Here is a 17,608-nt window from a genome sequence, read left to right as displayed (position 1 = left end):
GAAAGGAAGAAAAAACTAGAGAGCTAAAACTTAAAATGGGAATATGGCTGAAGGGGACCCTCTAGGCAGCAATGGGAGTTATCAGCGGCTGAATGTACCCTGTTTGGTGAGCCTAGAAATGATATATCCCACTGTGAGGTTTTATCAGTTGTGACTCGGGTCTAAATATTTGAATGGTTATGCCACAGAAGTGATGGGTGTTTGCGAAATGGCTGGCCTGGTGAGAGGCTGTTCCTCAGTAACGGTGGGACGGAGTCAGCTGGTGTGGACCGGGCGGATCAGGATGGGCACCTGCTTTACTCTGCACTCAGCCGTCCTGTCCAGAGCGAGGAGCCCGTTCACACCCACAGGCGTACAGGTTGAGGATGGTGATCTGGTGATCTGGGAGGAGAGAGTGTTCAGAAGTAATTAGGTCCACTTTTAATGAAAGCATTCCTTGTTGCTTAGGCATCGAATTCCTAAAGGGATTTCGGGTAATACTGGAGGAGCTGAAGTCGGAAGGAAGACAGTGCCAACAACTGATTCTAAAGGACCCGAAGCAGCTCAACAGCAGCTTCAAAAGAACTGTAAGTCACACTCCGAATGTGCTCCAGAGGACGCGCCATTGTGCGGGGGCCTGAATAGTCCATTGAAAGCCTGAAATTGGAGAAGGGAGGGCTGTGGGGCCCACCCCACCTGCCAAGGTGGGAGAGAATGGCATGGCAGCACCAGGAGCTGGCTCCACGCTCCCAGGGCAGCTGTTCAGCACCTCTCCACGGTTAACTCACCTCCTGGGTTACCCACCGCTCAGGCAGACAGCCTGGAAGGTGTCTGTGCTCGGAAGAGTGTCTGTGGGCACGCACTGCCCCCCAGGTCTGCAGTCTGGTATTAACAAGCCGTGGTGGCTTCCTGGCCAAAGGACAGACAGCGTTGTCCATCATCACAGCGAGATTCAGACCTGATCTAGGCCAGGGGATAGACCTGGGCACGTCCCCCAGCCCTGGGACTGTCTGGGTGACAGGGTCGCAGCGTGGGTAGTTTTCCCATGATGTAACCTGTGTTTTTGTTCCCTTTTAGGGAATGGAATCTCAACCTTTCCTGAATATGAAATTTGAAACGGATTATTTTGTAAAGATTGTCCCTTTTCCTTCTGTTAAAAACGAAAGCAACTACCATCCTTTCTTCTTCAGAACCCGGGGTGAGTATGGTCTTTACTGCCCGGTTCCCGTGACTCCTCCTCTTCTCCTGCTTCTAATGATTTTCCTACAGAAATGTGGTCAAGACCCACCAAATAGTGGTATAAAACAGCTATGGCAAGGAGAAAAGCATCCAGAAAGTATCCAGTTTCTTTTCTAGAATTAAGGTTAGGTCCTGCCACTGTTTTGCCCTTTTCTTTTTTTTTTTTTTAAGAATTATTTTATTTATTATTATTGTTTAATTTGACCAGAGAGAGACAGAGAAAGTGAGAAAGCAAGTCACCAGGTCTGGGACTTGAACGTCAGATGGCCATGTGGTAGTCCGTCACCTCAACCACCATGCCACCTACTGGCCTCGGGTCCTGAAACTGTTCATCTAACCAGAAATACCCACTCCAGCTTGTTGATTTATTTAGTTAATTAATTAATTTTTTGAGGATGCTGTGACCACCATGAAGACGGCCATGTATCTAAACAATTTGATTAAAAGAAAGACCAAATATTTTTAAAAATTAGGTTGATTTTGGGGTAAAGGGTAGTAGGAGTATGGGGGTGCTGGCAGGTGGCATGGTAGTTAAGGTGCTGGACTCCTATGTGACTGACCACGGTTTGAGTCCTGGACCTGGCGGCTTGCTTTGTCACTCTCCCTCCCCTCTTTTTTCTCAGGGAAGATTAAAATAAGCCTGTGACTGTTCCCAAGACACTCTGCAACTCTCTTGTTCTAGATACCTTCACAGTGGAGCATAGGCCAGCGCTATTTCTGTTTCCAGCTAAAACAGCCTCCTTATGACTGATACAGACACAGTTCTGCCCTTGGCCTCTTGCCTTAAAACTGTGTTTAATGCTTGACAGACTTAAAATTTGGGAGGGGACCAGCAGCTAGCATAATGGCTATGTCGCTGGACTCCCATATAGTCGACCACGGTTCGAGTCCCGGACCCAGTGGCTTAAACTCATGTCGGGAGTGTGTGTGCGTGCCTAAGATCCTGAGAGGAGAATGGAGAAGAAGGGATTGTGGTGTGGCCATCCCCCCTGGGGGGGTGATTTCTCACTCTCTTGTCTCTCTGTCTCTGTCTTTCTGGCGAGCACACACGCCCTATAGCAAAAACCTCCCCACCCCCCCCAAAAAAAAAAAATTGAGTGACTGGGCCAGCCTGTTGCAGGGTGGTTGAGGAGCTAGATCCCACGTAACTGACTTCACAGCTCGAGTCAAACACTGAGTGGCTTAAAAAACATGCCAGGGTGGCCAGCAGGTGGCATGATGGTTAAAGTGCTGGACTCCCACATAGCTGTGATTTGAGTCCTGGATCTGGTGGATTAAAAATCACACCATACACGTGTATACCTGTGCCCAAAATCTGGAGAGGAGAATGGAGGTGAAGGGCCATCCCCCCAGGGGGTGACTTTCACTGTCTCTGGCGAGCACACACACTGTATGGCAAACACCTTAAAAAGAAAAAAATCAGACACATGTGCATGTGTGCCCCAAATCCTAGAAGGACGGAGAAACGGAGAAGGATTGCAGTATGACCATTCCCCATGCGGAGTGCTTTCTTATTCTTCCCACCCTCTGTATCTCTCAAGAGCACACACGCCCTCTTGCAATTTTTTTTTTTTCTTTTTTTTGGAGAGGTTTTTACTGTAGGGCACATGTGCTAAGCAGAAAGGCAGACAGAAAGCGAGAAATCACCGCCCAGGGGGATGGCCATGCCGCAATCCCTTCTCTTCCGTTTTCTCGGGATCTTAGGCATGTGTGGGCTTCCCAGGGGGTGCACATGCCCTGGAACCAGCATTCAGCGTAATGGCTATGTTGCTGGACTCCCACGAAGTCGACGGTGGTTCGTGTCCCGGACCCGGTGGCTTAAAACTCACGCCGGGCACGTGTGCGTGTGTGCCCAAGATCCCAAGAGGAGAATGGAGGAGAAGGGATTGTGGTGTGGCCATACCCCCTGGGGGGTGATTTCTCACTTTCTGTCTCTCTGTCTGTCTCTGTCTGTTTGGCGAGCGCACGCACCCTATAGCGAAAACCTCTCCAAAAGAAAAGAAAAAAAAAAAAGAGTGCACATGCCCTCTTGCAAATTAAGAAAAAAAAAATCTGGGTCATTTATATTGTTCTATTTATCATTTATGTGGTATAAAGTGAACTTTATTAATATTTTTATATTGTACCATTTAAATTTTCATAAGATAAAATTGCATTACAATGAAAATCTTTGTGGAATTGATATATTTTATGTTTTCCCACAGTATTGGGGTAGGTAGTATATTTTATTAAATTGTTGGTTAATGGCACCGGTAGGTGGCATGGTGGCTAAGGATGTTGGATTCCCATATGACCAACCACAGTTCAAGCCTTGGACATGGTGGCTTGCTCTCTCACTTCCCTCCTTCTCACTCTGTCCCTCTCTGGTCAAATTAAAATAAATAAACAAAGTTAAATAAGATAATTCTTTAAAGAAAATCCTAAAATGAAAAATAATGTTTCTCTCTTGGTAGCCTGCGACCTGCTGTTACAGCCGGACAACCTGGCCTGTAAACCCTGTAAGTATAGCCGTTCTTGTTGGCCAAGTCCCAAGGTGTTGCCACATGACGGTGTGGGGCCGCCTCGATGCTCACTCCAGGTTCTTCTTCCTCAGTCTGGAAGCCTCGGAACCTGAACATCACCCAGCACGGTTCAGACATGCAGGTGTCCTTCGACCACGCACCACCCAGCTTTGGCTTCCGTTTCTTCTATCTGCATTACAAGCTCAAGCACGAAGGACCCTTTAAGAGAAAGACCTGTCGGCAGGTAAGCTGCTAGGTGTATATAGAAGAACACTGTTCTTTGGTGACCTCTGGGCCATTGGAATTTGAGCGGCTGACTGAGCATTAGGCATTGTTGGCTCTCAGAGGTTGATAGACTTTCTAGAATGTTAGCACTGGGTATGTCTCAGAACCACTTTGCCAACCCTTTTCTCCAGTTATCCAAACCTTGGCTTTCTGAGTGCTGATGTAGCCTGGTAAAAGTACTGCCAACTAATCAAAAGAATTAAGGATTTCTGGTGTGTGTGTGTTTGCTTTTTTTTTTTTTAATTTGCCAGTGAGTGTGTACTCATTGGAGAGAAAGAGAGGAGAGAGATGAAGCACCTTCCCCATGGAGAATGGTTGCACCACAATTTCTTCTCCTCCATTTCTCCCTCCTTTTTGAGTTTTGGGCACACAGGCATACATGCCTGGCATGGTTCTCAAGCTGTGGGTCTTGAACTTGAACTGTGCAGTCAGCCATATGGGATCCAGCCATTTTAACCACTGCCACCAGCCAGCCCTGTCATTGACCTTCTTTGATCTTCTGCTCAAGTTAAATTTATGGGAAATTAAATATATACAAACACACACTGGTAATTTCTTCCCCCACCCTTTTTATTAAGTAAAGAGTATTCTGACTAGTTTCTTTGTCTTCAAATCAAATATTACCACTAAGGGTGCCACCTGCTAAGCGAAGAAGATGGAAGTGGGTGCTCACTGCTTTTCATCAGAGTGAAGTTCAGATAGCACGTGGAGGTTAACAGCTGCTTTCTGATCTAATTCCATCATCTGAAAACTGGTCGAGACTGGTGGTCAGTCTCTGTAGTTCTAGGGTGGAAGAGGGGTCCTGGTGGCCTTTTCCCAAGAAATGAGTTTTTAAAGTGTTCTTTGCTTCTTGGCAGGAGCAAAATACAGAGACAACCAGCTGCCTCCTTCAGAATATTTCTCCAGGGGATTATATAATTGAGGTGTGTATAACTCAAGAAAGCCCTATTATTAATTCTGCAGTCTGAATTCACTCTGTGTAGAATTCCAAGTGTTTACAACACTAAAATTTCAAGCCACTGAAGGTGTGCAGTTATATTTTATATGGTTTTTAATGTGCTTTTTTAAAGTTTACACATAATCGATCTTTGATCTTTTCATTAACCATTTCAAATAAGTATTTTTATGTAACCATATAGTTCATAATATAGCTATGATTTAAAATTTATATGCAGTGTACTTATCAACATAGTATATAATATGTGTTCATACTATAAATGTACTTTTTTTTAGGTTTTGCTATAGAGAATGTGTGCTTACCAGAGAGAGGGAGAAAGTGAACGTGAACAACCACCCCAGGGGGCATGGCCACACTGTAATCCCTTCTCCTCCAGTTTCCTCTTGGGATTTTGAGCACATAAGCACACACGCCTGGTATGATTTTTCAAGCCGCCAAGTCAGGACTCCAACCCGTGTAGCCAGCTATGTGGGATCCAGTGTCTTAACCTCCATGCCACCTGCTGACCCAAAGTTTATTATTTTTTTAAGAATTATTTTATTTAACTTAATTTATTTATTTTAATTTGACCAGAGAGGGAACAGAGCAAAGAGAGAGAGGGTGGGGAGGAGTGAGAAACCAAGCTGCCAGGTCCAGGACTTGAACCATGGTTGGCCATGTGGGAGTCCAGCACCCTCAACCACCACCCCACCTCCAGTCCCGAAAGCTGAACGTTGTGTTTTTTTTTTTTTTTTTTTTTTTTTTTTTTTTAATTTGCCAGTGAGTGTGTACTCATTGGAGAGAAAGAGAGGAGAGAGATGAAGCACCTTCCCCATGGAGAATGGTTGCACCACAATTTCTTCTCCTCCATTTCTCCCTCCTTTTTGAGTTTTGGGCACACAGGCATACATGCCTGGCATGGTTCTCAAGCTGTGGGTCTTGAACTTGAACTGTGCAGTCAGCCATATGGGATCCAGCCATTTTAACCACTGCCACCAGCCAGCCCTGTCATTGACCTTCTTTGATCTTCTGCTCAAGTTAAATTTATGGGAAATTAAATATATACAAACACACACTGGTAATTTCTTCCCCCACCCTTTTTATTAAGTAAAGAGTATTCTGACTAGTTTCTTTGTCTTCAAATCAAATATTACCACTAAGGGTGCCACCTGCTAAGCGAAGAAGATGGAAGTGGGTGCTCACTGCTTTTCATCAGAGTGAAGTTCAGATAGCACGTGGAGGTTAACAGCTGCTTTCTGATCTAATTCCATCATCTGAAAACTGGTCGAGACTGGTGGTCAGTCTCTGTAGTTCTAGGGTGGAAGAGGGGTCCTGGTGGCCTTTTCCCAAGAAATGAGTTTTTAAAGTGTTCTTTGCTTCTTGGCAGGAGCAAAATACAGAGACAACCAGCTGCCTCCTTCAGAATATTTCTCCAGGGGATTATATAATTGAGGTGTGTATAACTCAAGAAAGCCCTATTATTAATTCTGCAGTCTGAATTCACTCTGTGTAGAATTCCAAGTGTTTACAACACTAAAATTTCAAGCCACTGAAGGTGTGCAGTTATATTTTATATGGTTTTTAATGTGCTTTTTTAAAGTTTACACATAATCGATCTTTGATCTTTTCATTAACCATTTCAAATAAGTATTTTTATGTAACCATATAGTTCATAATATAGCTATGATTTAAAATTTATATGCAGTGTACTTATCAACATAGTATATAATATGTGTTCATACTATAAATGTACTTTTTTTTAGGTTTTGCTATAGAGAATGTGTGCTTACCAGAGAGAGGGAGAAAGTGAACGTGAACAACCACCCCAGGGGGCATGGCCACACTGTAATCCCTTCTCCTCCAGTTTCCTCTTGGGATTTTGAGCACATAAGCACACACGCCTGGTATGATTTTTCAAGCCGCCAAGTCAGGACTCCAACCCGTGTAGCCAGCTATGTGGGATCCAGTGTCTTAACCTCCATGCCACCTGCTGACCCAAAGTTTATTATTTTTTTAAGAATTATTTTATTTAACTTTATTTATTTATTTTAATTTGACCAGAGAGGGAACAGAGCAAAGAGAGAGAGGGTGGGGAGGAGTGAGAAACCAAGCTGCCAGGTCCAGGACTTGAACCATGGTTGGCCATGTGGGAGTCCAGCACCCTCAACCACCACCCCACCTCCAGTCCCGAAAGCTGAACGTTTTAAATGTATATTTAGGAGAATGGAGGAGAAAGGATTGAGGTATAGCCACCCCCCAGGGTGGAGAGGTTTTCTCTCTCTCTGTCTCTTTGGAGAGCATACATGCCCTATAGCAAAAACTTTAAAAAAACATTTAGCTTTATAAAAGTTTTCAGTATTAAAACAGCAAAAGAAAAACAAAATCCCCAAAACAAATAAACTCTACCCCCAACGTTACACCTATTGCATCTGCTTTATTTCCCTAGGGTTGCTGTTGCCATGCGTTCTTCTACATAAGTATGTATACATGAGTTCCAAACACCACTTCCAAGAGCATACAAATGACATCTCTTTTCTTTTTTTTAAAAAAAGAATTATTTTATTTCACTTTATTTATTTATTGTTATTTATTTTATTATTTTTTTTTGGAAAAGTTTTTTTGCCATAGGGCGTGTGCGCTTGCCAGACAGACAGAGACAGAAAGCGAGAAATCACTCCCCAGGGGAGATGGCCACGCCACAATCCCTTCTCCTCCATTCTCCTCTCGGGATCTTGGACACGCACGCACACGCGCCCGGCGTGAGTTTAAGCCACCGGGTCCGGAACTTGAACCATGGTCGACTACGTGGGAGTCCAGCGACATAGCCATTATGCTAACTGCTGGTCCCCCCCTCTTTTTAATTTTTGACCAGAGAGGGACAGAGTGAGAGAAGTGAGAAAGTAAGCCTCAAGGTCTAGGATTCAGACCGCTGTGGGCCATGTGGGAGTCCAGTGTCTTAACCACCACGTCACCTGCTGGCCCTCATCTCTTTTCTTTTTAAAAATTACTTTTTGAGTATCAGGTTGGCACTACAAAAGGAAGGGTGAAAAAGCGAAGCAGTTAGCAGTCCACAGTCTCACTATTCAGAGACAACCAGCATAGCACGTCTTAACATTTGGGCAGAAACGCCCCGCGCTCACATTCCTCGCTGGCAGAATGCACTTCTGAACCGACACACCTTCCTGAGGCATTAATAGAGGCGGATGCTCGTTTAATTGAACATTGTTCCAATGTGGGTCTCATTAGCCAAATCCTTCAATGAATAAACAGCTTTTTGATTCAGGAAAGGAAACATGATGCACCCTGGAACTGTGAGTGGGTGAAGCAAGCTGAGCTCGCCTGTTCTTAGCGCCTGACCCCAGCCTGGGAAATGAATGCAGGCCCACCCGCCCTCATCTTCAGCCGTTCTCCTCCATCCTGTCCCCTTACAGTCATCCCCTACTGCCCACTGATGGGAAATGAATGAAATCACCATTTCCCCACTTATTTCTAGAAGTAGTCTGTAAAGGCTCCTCTCTAAAAACTAATTAACGCAGTGCCCTCTGTTCTGCAGCTGGTCGATGACACGAATACGACAAGAAAAGTGATGCATTATGCCCTAAAGCCAGGTAAAGTCCGTGTGTTTGACATTCTGGCTATAGACACTGCACACCACGGTATCCGATGCTTTCCGTGCTTCATGGGTTACAAAAACAAAAAGGAATTCGGCTCCTCTCGCTCAGATGTGTTCCATCAGACCTGCCTTCCCTTCCACCCTGACACAGCCTGAGATCAAAGCCAGTGCAGGGAAAGTGAATAGTCGATTGTCCTCGGAGAAAAGTGGTGGGAGGGGAGGTTTCCTTAGGCAGAATTCTCACTCCAAGGTATTTAAGGTCCCAGCAGACTCCTCACTGGGGAATTGTTTTCTGAAACCCTTTAAAAATGAACTGTAGAATCCTTTTATAATCACCAAACCAGCATTAGAGAAAAGGTGGTGGTTGGGTCCTGGAACCTGTTATGTGGCTTATGTTTGAAAAGAAAAGCATTAAAAAAAAAAAAAAAGGTTTTTCTCTTTGAACCTGTTCCGAGGCTTAAGTCTGAAAGCTTTCCCTTTGAAATCCCCCAGTGCATTCCCCGTGGGCTGGGCCCATCAGAGCTGTGGCCATCACCGTGCCGCTGGTCGTCATCTCCGCATTCGCAACGCTCTTCACTGTCATGTGCCGCAAGAAGCAACAAGGTATCCCTTTGTGTGCTGTGTGCCCCCCGCCCCCCAGGGGCAGGCCAGGGAGCACTGCCAACCGAAAGGGAGGCTGGAGCACCTGGTTCCTGCGGGCTGGCGTCTGGGAACCCTCACGGTTCGGAGGCAGTTCGCTGGCTACTGTAGATCCCAGGATGAGAGTGTTTAGCTTTCAACCTCAGGAGCTACTGAAAGGACTGGTACCATTTTTTTTTTGGAAGAGGGTTTTGCCTTAGGGCATGTATGTGCTCCAGAGAGAGAGAAAGAGACAGAGACAGTGAGAGAGAAAGCGAGAAATCACCACCCTGCAGGGGGTTGGCCGCGCTGTGGTCCCTTCTCCGTTCTCCTCCCAGGATCTTGGGCACACACATAAATGTTTTTAGCATGATTTTCAAGCCATTGGGTCCTGGACTTGAACCATGTTCAGTCATGTGGAAGTACAATGACATAACCACTATGCCATCTGCTGGCCCTCCGAGGACAGGCATAATTCTGTTCTCAAACCCAGGAAAGTAGATTCAAGGGCACAGTGGGAAGTCTAAAGTTCCAGGAAGGATTTAGTAGGACTTGATCATTTATAGAAGTCAGAGGTCACGAGACAACCTCCGCAGAGCTGGCAATGATCTATTTCTTGGTCTTGGTGCAGGTCATGTAAGTGTGTAGTCACATGAAAATTTAGTGAGATGTACACTTAAGATGTAGGCACTCTACCTGTGCAAATTACACCTCAATGAACACCTTTTATTTTTTAAAAAAGAAAGCCCTACCAGTGCTTAGTTGGTCTACGGGCACTTGGTCTCAAGAGCTAGTTCTGGGCGCTTTTGTGATTAGGGTGGCCCTGGCAGCGCTTCTTAGCTTGTCCCAGGTCAATTTCAGTTGAGAACAATTTCAACCGCTCATTGTTCCTCTGTGTAAGCCAAGTGTCCCCAGTCCTAGTGATGACCCAAGGGACTGGAGGAGTGGGAGGACCAGGCCTACTGCAGATGGACGCGCCAGCTCTTCTTCCTGGGAGATAGCTGGGGTTTTGAGCCTCAGGGAACAGAACAGGTGTAGCTTGTAGTGTCAACCACATCTTCTTTTCTGATTTAGAAAACATATACTCTCACTTGGATGAAGAGAGCTCCGAGGCCTCCACGTACACTGCAGCACTGCCCAGGGAGGGGCTCCGGCCGCGGCCGAAGGTCTTCCTCTGCTACTCCAGTAAAGACGGCCAGAACCACATGAACGTCGTCCAGTGTTTTGCCTACTTCCTCCAGGACTTCTGTGGCTGCGAGGTGTGGGACCTAAAGCCTCCTCTCTACCCTGGCCTGATAAGCACTCGTGACCAGTCCTCGCCGCCTTCTCCCTCCTCTCCATCAGGCCTCTGGTGACACCTATCCTGGACTAGTGCCATAGCTTCTAAACTAGGGACAGTCTTGCACTCTTCTCTCAGTCCGCCCCACCCACTGCCAGTACTGTTTCCTAATGCTTACTTATTTTTATTTTTTTAGAGAGATTTTTGCTGTAGGTCATGTGCACTCATCAGAGAGACAAAGGGACAGAAAGTGAGAAATCCCGGGGGGATGGCCATGCCACAGTCCCTTCCTCCATTCTCCTCTTGGGATCTTGGGCATGCATGCACTTGGACTTGCACATGCACCCAGTGTGAGTTTTAAGTCACCAGGTCCAGGACTTGAACCGTGGTCAACTACATGGGAGTCCAGTGATGTAACCATTACACCAACTGCTGGTTCCCATAATGCTTACATCTAAGCCTGACATGCTCCTGCTCAGTAACCTGGAGTGGCATCCACCTGGCAGGAGGCTTTGGAGGCATTAAGAAGACCAGTAGGCTCAGCTGTGCTGGTACACGCTGCTAAGACGTATTCAGCAGCTGGAACCACAAAGGGAGACCTAGGTTCAATTCCTGGTCCAGCCTATAGGCCAAGTTTGGTGGCATGCATCTGTAATCCCAGCCACTCCGAGAGGTTGAGCCAGCAGGATGGAAAGTTTGAGACTGAGCAAGGGCCTGTCTTAGGAAAAACAAACCAAAAAACCCACCAGGCATAGCGGTGTCATAGCGGTGTCACCTGTAGTCCAAGCTGGGAGACAGGCAGGAAGACTGTGATATGGTGAGACCTTCTCTTTAAAATAAATAAAAGACTAGCAGTCGCCATAGGAATATGCACCCTGAGCAGGTCAGGACAGAAGCCCCCTTGGAGGGTCAGGAAGAGAACAGCAAGTAAAACGGTGAGTTTAGACAGTTCTCTGGGAAAGTTTTGCCCAGAAGGGGAATGGAGAATGCAACTGCCATTGTAGGGGCTCTTGAGGTGCAGGGAGGAGTATTTAACAAAGACTCTGAGCAATTGCTTGGTCAGTGACTGGTATGAAGTTGTGGAATGAGAGAAACTGGCAGTGTGGGACAGAACTAGGAAAGGAGGGCCCCCAGAGAACAGCAGTGTGTGAAGTGCTCACGTCTGCTTTGGTTTCTGGGCCATTCTCTTGAGTTAAGCTATTAATAATATAGAACTTTTCTTTAATGTCGTAGTGTTAATTTTTACTGAAGTTCAAAGCTCTGGTGGACACACACCTCATTTCTTACAAATGCAAGAATTGTATACGATAATTGTGTAATTGGAACCTATTTGTGGTTTGAACCCGACCGCTGATGGTTCTCAGCATCTCTCCATGTGGTGAGGCTGCCCCCTGGTGTCAATAAGATGTATCTGCAAGACCTGCGCATTTCTCTCCTGCATAGAAACTGTGAGGTCGCAGAAGGGAAGCTTCAGCAAAGTAACTGCAAACGCCGGCCAGTGGCCCGTGTTGTCTTCAGATAACACAGACACGCCAGTTTGCTGGGCTTTGCAAGTGATTAGTCTCTAGGAAAAACACTTAAAATTATGAGCGTAACGTTCACCGCAGAAAATTTAGGAATTAGAAAAGGATGATAAAAAATTGCCTGGAACCCTAATCTGAAGAAAGAGGAACCACGGTCACTGGTATACTTCCTTCCAGTCGTTTTCCACACAGATGAGCTCATACATGCAGCTTTTGTTCATTCGGGTTTTTGTTTGTTTGTTTTTTGCCATAGGGCACATGCACTTGCCAGAGGGAGAGGGGGAAATTGAGAAATCCCACTAGGGGGGATGGTCATGCCACAGTCCCTTCTCCATTCTCCTCTTGGGATTTTGGGCACTCTCACACACATACCCAGTGTGATTTCCAGGCCAGTAGGTCTAGGACTCAAACTGGGCGGCCGTGTGGGAACTCAGCACCTTAACTGCCAGGCCATCTGCTGGCCCCATAGATACTATTAGCCATTTCAGGTAAATAGGAATGATTTTTTTAAAAAAAAACAATCTTTTATTAATTATATATGCTACTAGCAATTCTATGTATACTACACTTTAAATAGACACTTGATCCAATAATATTGGTTCACCGTAACTGAGTTAGTCTAACTTATTAACTCAGTAGTTAAATATTGCCCCATTTCTGATAATTTGCCAGGGATAGATGCTTGAAAATAAAATTACTTGACCAAGAAAAGGAGCATTTTAAAATGCTTGGTATGTTCCCAATTAGCTTTTAGCCTATATAAAGTTTACGAGAATTAAGGAAAGTATAAGACCAGTCAGGGTTATTTTCAGCAAGAGGATGGAAGTCGGGGCTCTCTTCCGCCTGGTAATTGTCTTAGGGCAGAGGACAGTCCTTTCAGAATGTCCTTCCCCTACAAGAGACGGAACCTGCCGTGTTCAGTCACAGCCGCTGGGAATTTATTTCCGAACTACAAATGGAAGAGAACCTAACTGCCAAGAGGCGTTTCCAGCAGCAGCAGACGAAAGTGGTCTGAGGAGGTGAAGCCACTTGGTTTTCTTTCCTTTGTCAGGAATGTCCCCTCCTCCCTCCCTGTCAGATCCCCCCTGGAGTTACAGGTCTTGCAGAGCTGTGACCCTGTGGTCCTCTGTGAAGCCTTGAAGGGAGGTACTGGCCACGCCCAAGTGAGTTAACAGGAATAGCCATGCCTCTGCAGGTCACCACCCTTGTCTCCAACCATCAGCCCACTGCTGAACAGCATGGGTGACTCCAGGGCTGTGAAAAAGGCCACAGAAGTCCTTTTTTGTCAGTCACAGTCTCTGGACACAAGTCATCGACCATTGTGGTGACTGACACCCAGGACCGAGTCCCATTCCCCAGCGCACCTTGGGGGTTACCATCCGTGTCCTGCTCCCCGAGCCTGCCAGCCTTCTCTCTGGGACCTGCCCCTCCCATCCAGGCCTCACCCACCTGAACCACCAACCTGAATGCCTCCCGGTCGCATTGCTTTCCACCACTCTAGGGTCCTCGAGGGCATCCTGTGTAGTTTGGGGTTGCCCAAGGCTCTGTGCGTCCCTCTCCCCAGTGCGAGGGCAGGAGTGGTGATGAACCCACACATGCTAAACCGGCTGCTGGGGCCAAGCCCTTGCCGAGGGCCTGGGGTCTGACCACCCAGGAACCGTAGCACTGGGTAACCCCAAGCCTTCCCACGACCCTGCTAGTCATAATGGCACAGAACAGACGACGTGACCTACGTAGCTCTTCTTCCCGATCGTTCGGGTGAGTGAGGGGCCCTGTCTTCTCTGCAGGTGGCTCTGGACCTGTGGGAAGACTTCAGCCTGTGCAGAGCCGGGCAGCGAGAGTGGGTCACCCAGAAGATCCAGGAGTCCCAGTTCGTCATCGTGGTGTGTTCCAAAGGCATGAAGTACTTTGTGGACAAGAAGAACTACAAACACAAAGGGGGAGGCCGCGGCTCCGGGAAGGGGGAGCTCTTCCTGGTGGCCGTGGCGGCCATCGCAGAGAAGCTCCGCCAGGCCAAGCAGAGCTCCCCCGCCGCGCTCAGCAAGTTCATCGCCGTCTACTTTGATTACTCCTGCGAAGGAGACGTGCCCGGCGTCCTGGACCTGAGCACCAAGTACAAGCTCATGGACAACCTCCCCCAGCTCTGTTCTCACCTGCACTCGCGAGACCACGGCCCCCAGGAGCCGGGGCAGCACCCAGGGCACGGCAGCAGAAGGAACTACTTCCGGAGCAAATCGGGCCGGTCCCTGTACGTGGCCATTTGCAACATGCACCAGTTCATTGACGAGGAGCCGGACTGGTTTGAGAAGCAGTTCGTTCCCTTCCATCCTCCCCCGCTGCGCCACCGGGAGCCAGTCCTGGAGAAGTTCGACTCGGGCTTGGTGCTAAATGACGTCATGTGCAAACCAGGGTCCGAGAGCGACCTCTGCCTGAAGGCCGAGTTGGCCGTGCTTGGGGCAGTGGGGCGGGCTGACTCGCAGCTCGAGGGCCAGCAGATCAGCCTGGACGAAGATGGGGATCTGCGGGCCGGCTGCGATGGCGGCCCCACCCTACAGCCCCTGCTGCACCCAGTGAAAGCTGGCAGCCCATCGGACATGCCCCGGGACTCAGGCATCTACGACTCATCCGTGCCCTCCTCTGAGCTGTCTCTGCCGCTGATGGAGGGGCTCTCTGCGGACCAGACTGAAACGTCCTCCCTGACGGAGAGCGTGTCCTCCTCCTCGGGCCTGGGTAAGGTGCCGTGGGCTCCTGTTCCTGGAACAGACCACAGCTTTGGCCACCTGCCGAGGTCTTCCAAGTGGTTTTGGAATTTGGCTGCCTACTAACTGGGCAGCGAAACCTGCTGGAAAGTGGGGGGCGGCACAACTTCTCTGAAAACTTTGATTTATCCCAGGTAATGAGGATAGTCAGTGCTTGAGCTGCAAAATGATGATGCTCCACTATGGCGAGCTGCCCAGACCCAGAAAGGGGCGTTACACGGTATGCAGTACGTACCTTATATCACCTCTCAGAAACTCCCAAACATTAATACCAAAAGGGTGTTGGATAAGAGTGTGGGGACCTGTCAGAGTTTCCTGTCCCCCACATTCTCATCCTGGGTGCAGTGTTCTCTCCATTTTAGCTTAACACAAGGCACAAGCAGGAGGGCTCACTTCCCTAGGGATCCCTAACAATACCATCTCAGGCGCATGCTCTTTTTTTTTTAAGAATTATTTATTTTGGGCCAGCAGGTGGTGTGGGGGTTAAAGTTCTGGGCTGCCATCTGATTGACTGAGGTTTGAGTCCCAGACCTAATGGCTTGCTTTCTCACCTTCCTTTGCTTGCTCTCTCTGTTTCTCTGGTATGCACACATGCCCTATAGCAAATTAAAATAATAATATTCTTTTTAAAAATTAAAAAAGAATGATTATTTTTTGAAGGAATTATTTAATTGAACTTTATTTATTTTATTTATTTATTTTAACTTGACCAGAAAAGGACAGGGTGTTGGGGGGAGTGAGAAAGCAAGCTGCTGTCTCTGGGACTTGAACTGCTGTTGGCCATGTAGGAGTCCAGTGCTTTTAACCACCACACCACCTGCCAGCCCCTAATAGTATTATTGTTTAATTGGATCAGAGAAAGAGAGAGAGAGGGAAAGCTAGAAAGCCTCCAGGTCTGGCATACGAATCACAGTCAGCCATGTAGGAGAGTCCAGCACCACAACAACCATGCCACCTGCTGGCCCCTCTGGCTGCTCCTTACCATGCCTGTCACTTGTTGGACCTCAGGCATGCAAATTCTAGATCTTCAAGGAAGTCTTTTTCTCAAGGGAACTCGAAGTCATTAAGAGGATGAGGATGCCCAGCATTGACCTGATTGGGATGCCTGCCTCCTGCCCAAAGCCATACCCAGACCTAGATCCAGCCACTTTCTGGCACAAACACCCAGCCCAGTGAAATGCAATGACCATGTGGCTTTGTTCTCTCTTCTGTCCTTAGGTGAAGAGGAGCCACCTGCCCTTCCTTCCAAGCTCCTCACCCCTGGGACATGCAAAGCAGACCTTGGTTGCCACAGCTACACCGATGAACTCCAAGCAGTCGCCCCTTTGTAACGCAGTGGGAGTCTGAGCATTGCCACTTTAGCTGCTGCCTCTCTTTGGTTTCCAGCTGTCTCTCTGGTTGCCTGGCCCACTTGGAGCTGAGATCTCACGCAAAGACATTTGGAGTGAAATTCTGGCCAGTCCTTGTCCCAGTTCTTTACCAGGTATCTTGGCACAGTCTCCAGTTTTCTAGAAGCACATGGAGCTCTGGAGACACATCTGCCAGGTCTGACAACAGCATGCCAAGTTAGCATCAGGCCTCAGGTCAGAGCTTGTCCTGGGAGGTAGGGAGGAAATCGGTAAAGAGAAACAGGAAAAACACCTGCACTGATCACTCAGACTTCATTGTGCTTGGCAACCTCTGCCTGTTCACTGTTGGCTACTTCAGTTCGAAACGCTTTCTTGAAAAAGCACTTTTCACATCATTACAGCCACAGAAACAAGTGCCAGTTGAAGATGACATTCCTACCTGATTCCGACGTGGAACGTGTGATGCCATGGATGTTAAACAAGCTTAGAGTCAGAGGTCAAGAAAGTGACGGAAAATATAGTCACTGGAAGTGAGTCTTCATGCATTAGTGAGTGACATGGCTGGCCAAGGTGGGCTCACAGGGCCGGGCTGACCCTCTGAACCCTTCCACCCGAGATGGATCAGTCAACGTGCAGAAGGCCCTCGTACACAGAGCCGCCTCTGAGCCTGTGTAGGTACCGCATGGACACTCGCAAGCGTGCCCAGCTTCCCTGGAGTACTTCACTGTGCTGTATCTCAGATGCTGGTGTCCGGAAGTTTACTTTTAAGAGACTGATGCCTGGCAGTGGGATAATGCTATTGCTTCAGTTGTGTCCTAAACATCGTGGATCAGAGTTCACTGAAATACCGCAGTGCGTGGACGTGGTGGCCACTTAATCTGCTGAATGGTTTGACTAATGACAACCCTCTTTTCAAGAAGGTAGAAAGGAGGGGACTGTCCCACAAAGTAGATGTTCTATTTTTACGAATGGCTTCTCTACATAGTTTGTTTCCAAAGGGAGAGCAATCGTTCGTGTCCTATTTGTCGATCAGCACACGTGTACGGAAGGCGTGGTCTCTCCTGCAGAAACCCCCTCCCTGAGACCCTCGTGCAGATGTGTGCATCTTTTCTCTACCTGTTCCACGCGTGCTGTTGGGGTTTTGCCTCCTGTTGTTCCAGCCTGCAGCCCAGGAACCACGGTTTTCACTCCTTCCTCAGGTGGGGCCAGCATTAAAGGGGGAGCTGGGAAATAGCAAGGCAGGTGAGAAGGGAACGGAGGAGGGGTAGGCTAGCACCCCTGTCGGAAGGAAGGGTTTTGTGTGCGTTTTTCATGCTCCCTGCTCTGAAAAGGCAGCTGGCAGCTTCTTGGGAGAAGAACGTGCTCGTCTGTTCTCTGGCATTGAGTTTCCTGCAGCTGCTCTGAGACAGTGAGCTGCAAGGCCGACTGCCCAGAACCCAGGCATCTCGTCGGAGAAGAGACGTTCCATGTTGCCACTGTGGAATCTGGGTCGGGCCCAGGGCCCCTGCCCACACAGGACTGCCCGC

General features: G+C 47.9%; 1 protein-coding gene across 1 annotated transcript in view; it reads left to right on the top strand.

Moving 5' to 3' along the window:
* Positions 1 to 16,835, top strand: part of IL17RD (interleukin 17 receptor D) — a 31,335-nt gene extending 14,500 nt beyond the window's left edge. Inside the window, exons 3-12 of the mRNA XM_027767067.1 lie at positions 448 to 566; positions 1,057 to 1,177; positions 3,672 to 3,716; positions 3,812 to 3,963; positions 4,862 to 4,927; positions 8,495 to 8,549; positions 9,047 to 9,157; positions 10,247 to 10,431; positions 13,762 to 14,704; positions 15,952 to 16,835. Coding sequence (XP_027622868.1) covers positions 1,060 to 1,177; positions 3,672 to 3,716; positions 3,812 to 3,963; positions 4,862 to 4,927; positions 8,495 to 8,549; positions 9,047 to 9,157; positions 10,247 to 10,431; positions 13,762 to 14,704; positions 15,952 to 16,064 — 1,788 coding nt within the window. The 5' untranslated portion in view covers positions 448 to 566; positions 1,057 to 1,059 and the 3' untranslated portion in view covers positions 16,065 to 16,835. The remainder of the gene's footprint in view (positions 1 to 447; positions 567 to 1,056; positions 1,178 to 3,671; positions 3,717 to 3,811; positions 3,964 to 4,861; positions 4,928 to 8,494; positions 8,550 to 9,046; positions 9,158 to 10,246; positions 10,432 to 13,761; positions 14,705 to 15,951) is intronic.
* Positions 16,836 to 17,608: the final 773 nt, after the last annotated feature.

This window comes from Tupaia chinensis, unplaced genomic scaffold (assembly GCF_000334495.1).
Source record: "Tupaia chinensis unplaced genomic scaffold, TupChi_1.0 Scaffold143906_1, whole genome shotgun sequence".
Taxonomy (NCBI): Eukaryota; Metazoa; Chordata; class Mammalia; order Scandentia; family Tupaiidae; genus Tupaia; species Tupaia belangeri.
This window is presented reverse-complemented; position numbering and strand designations above follow the sequence as displayed.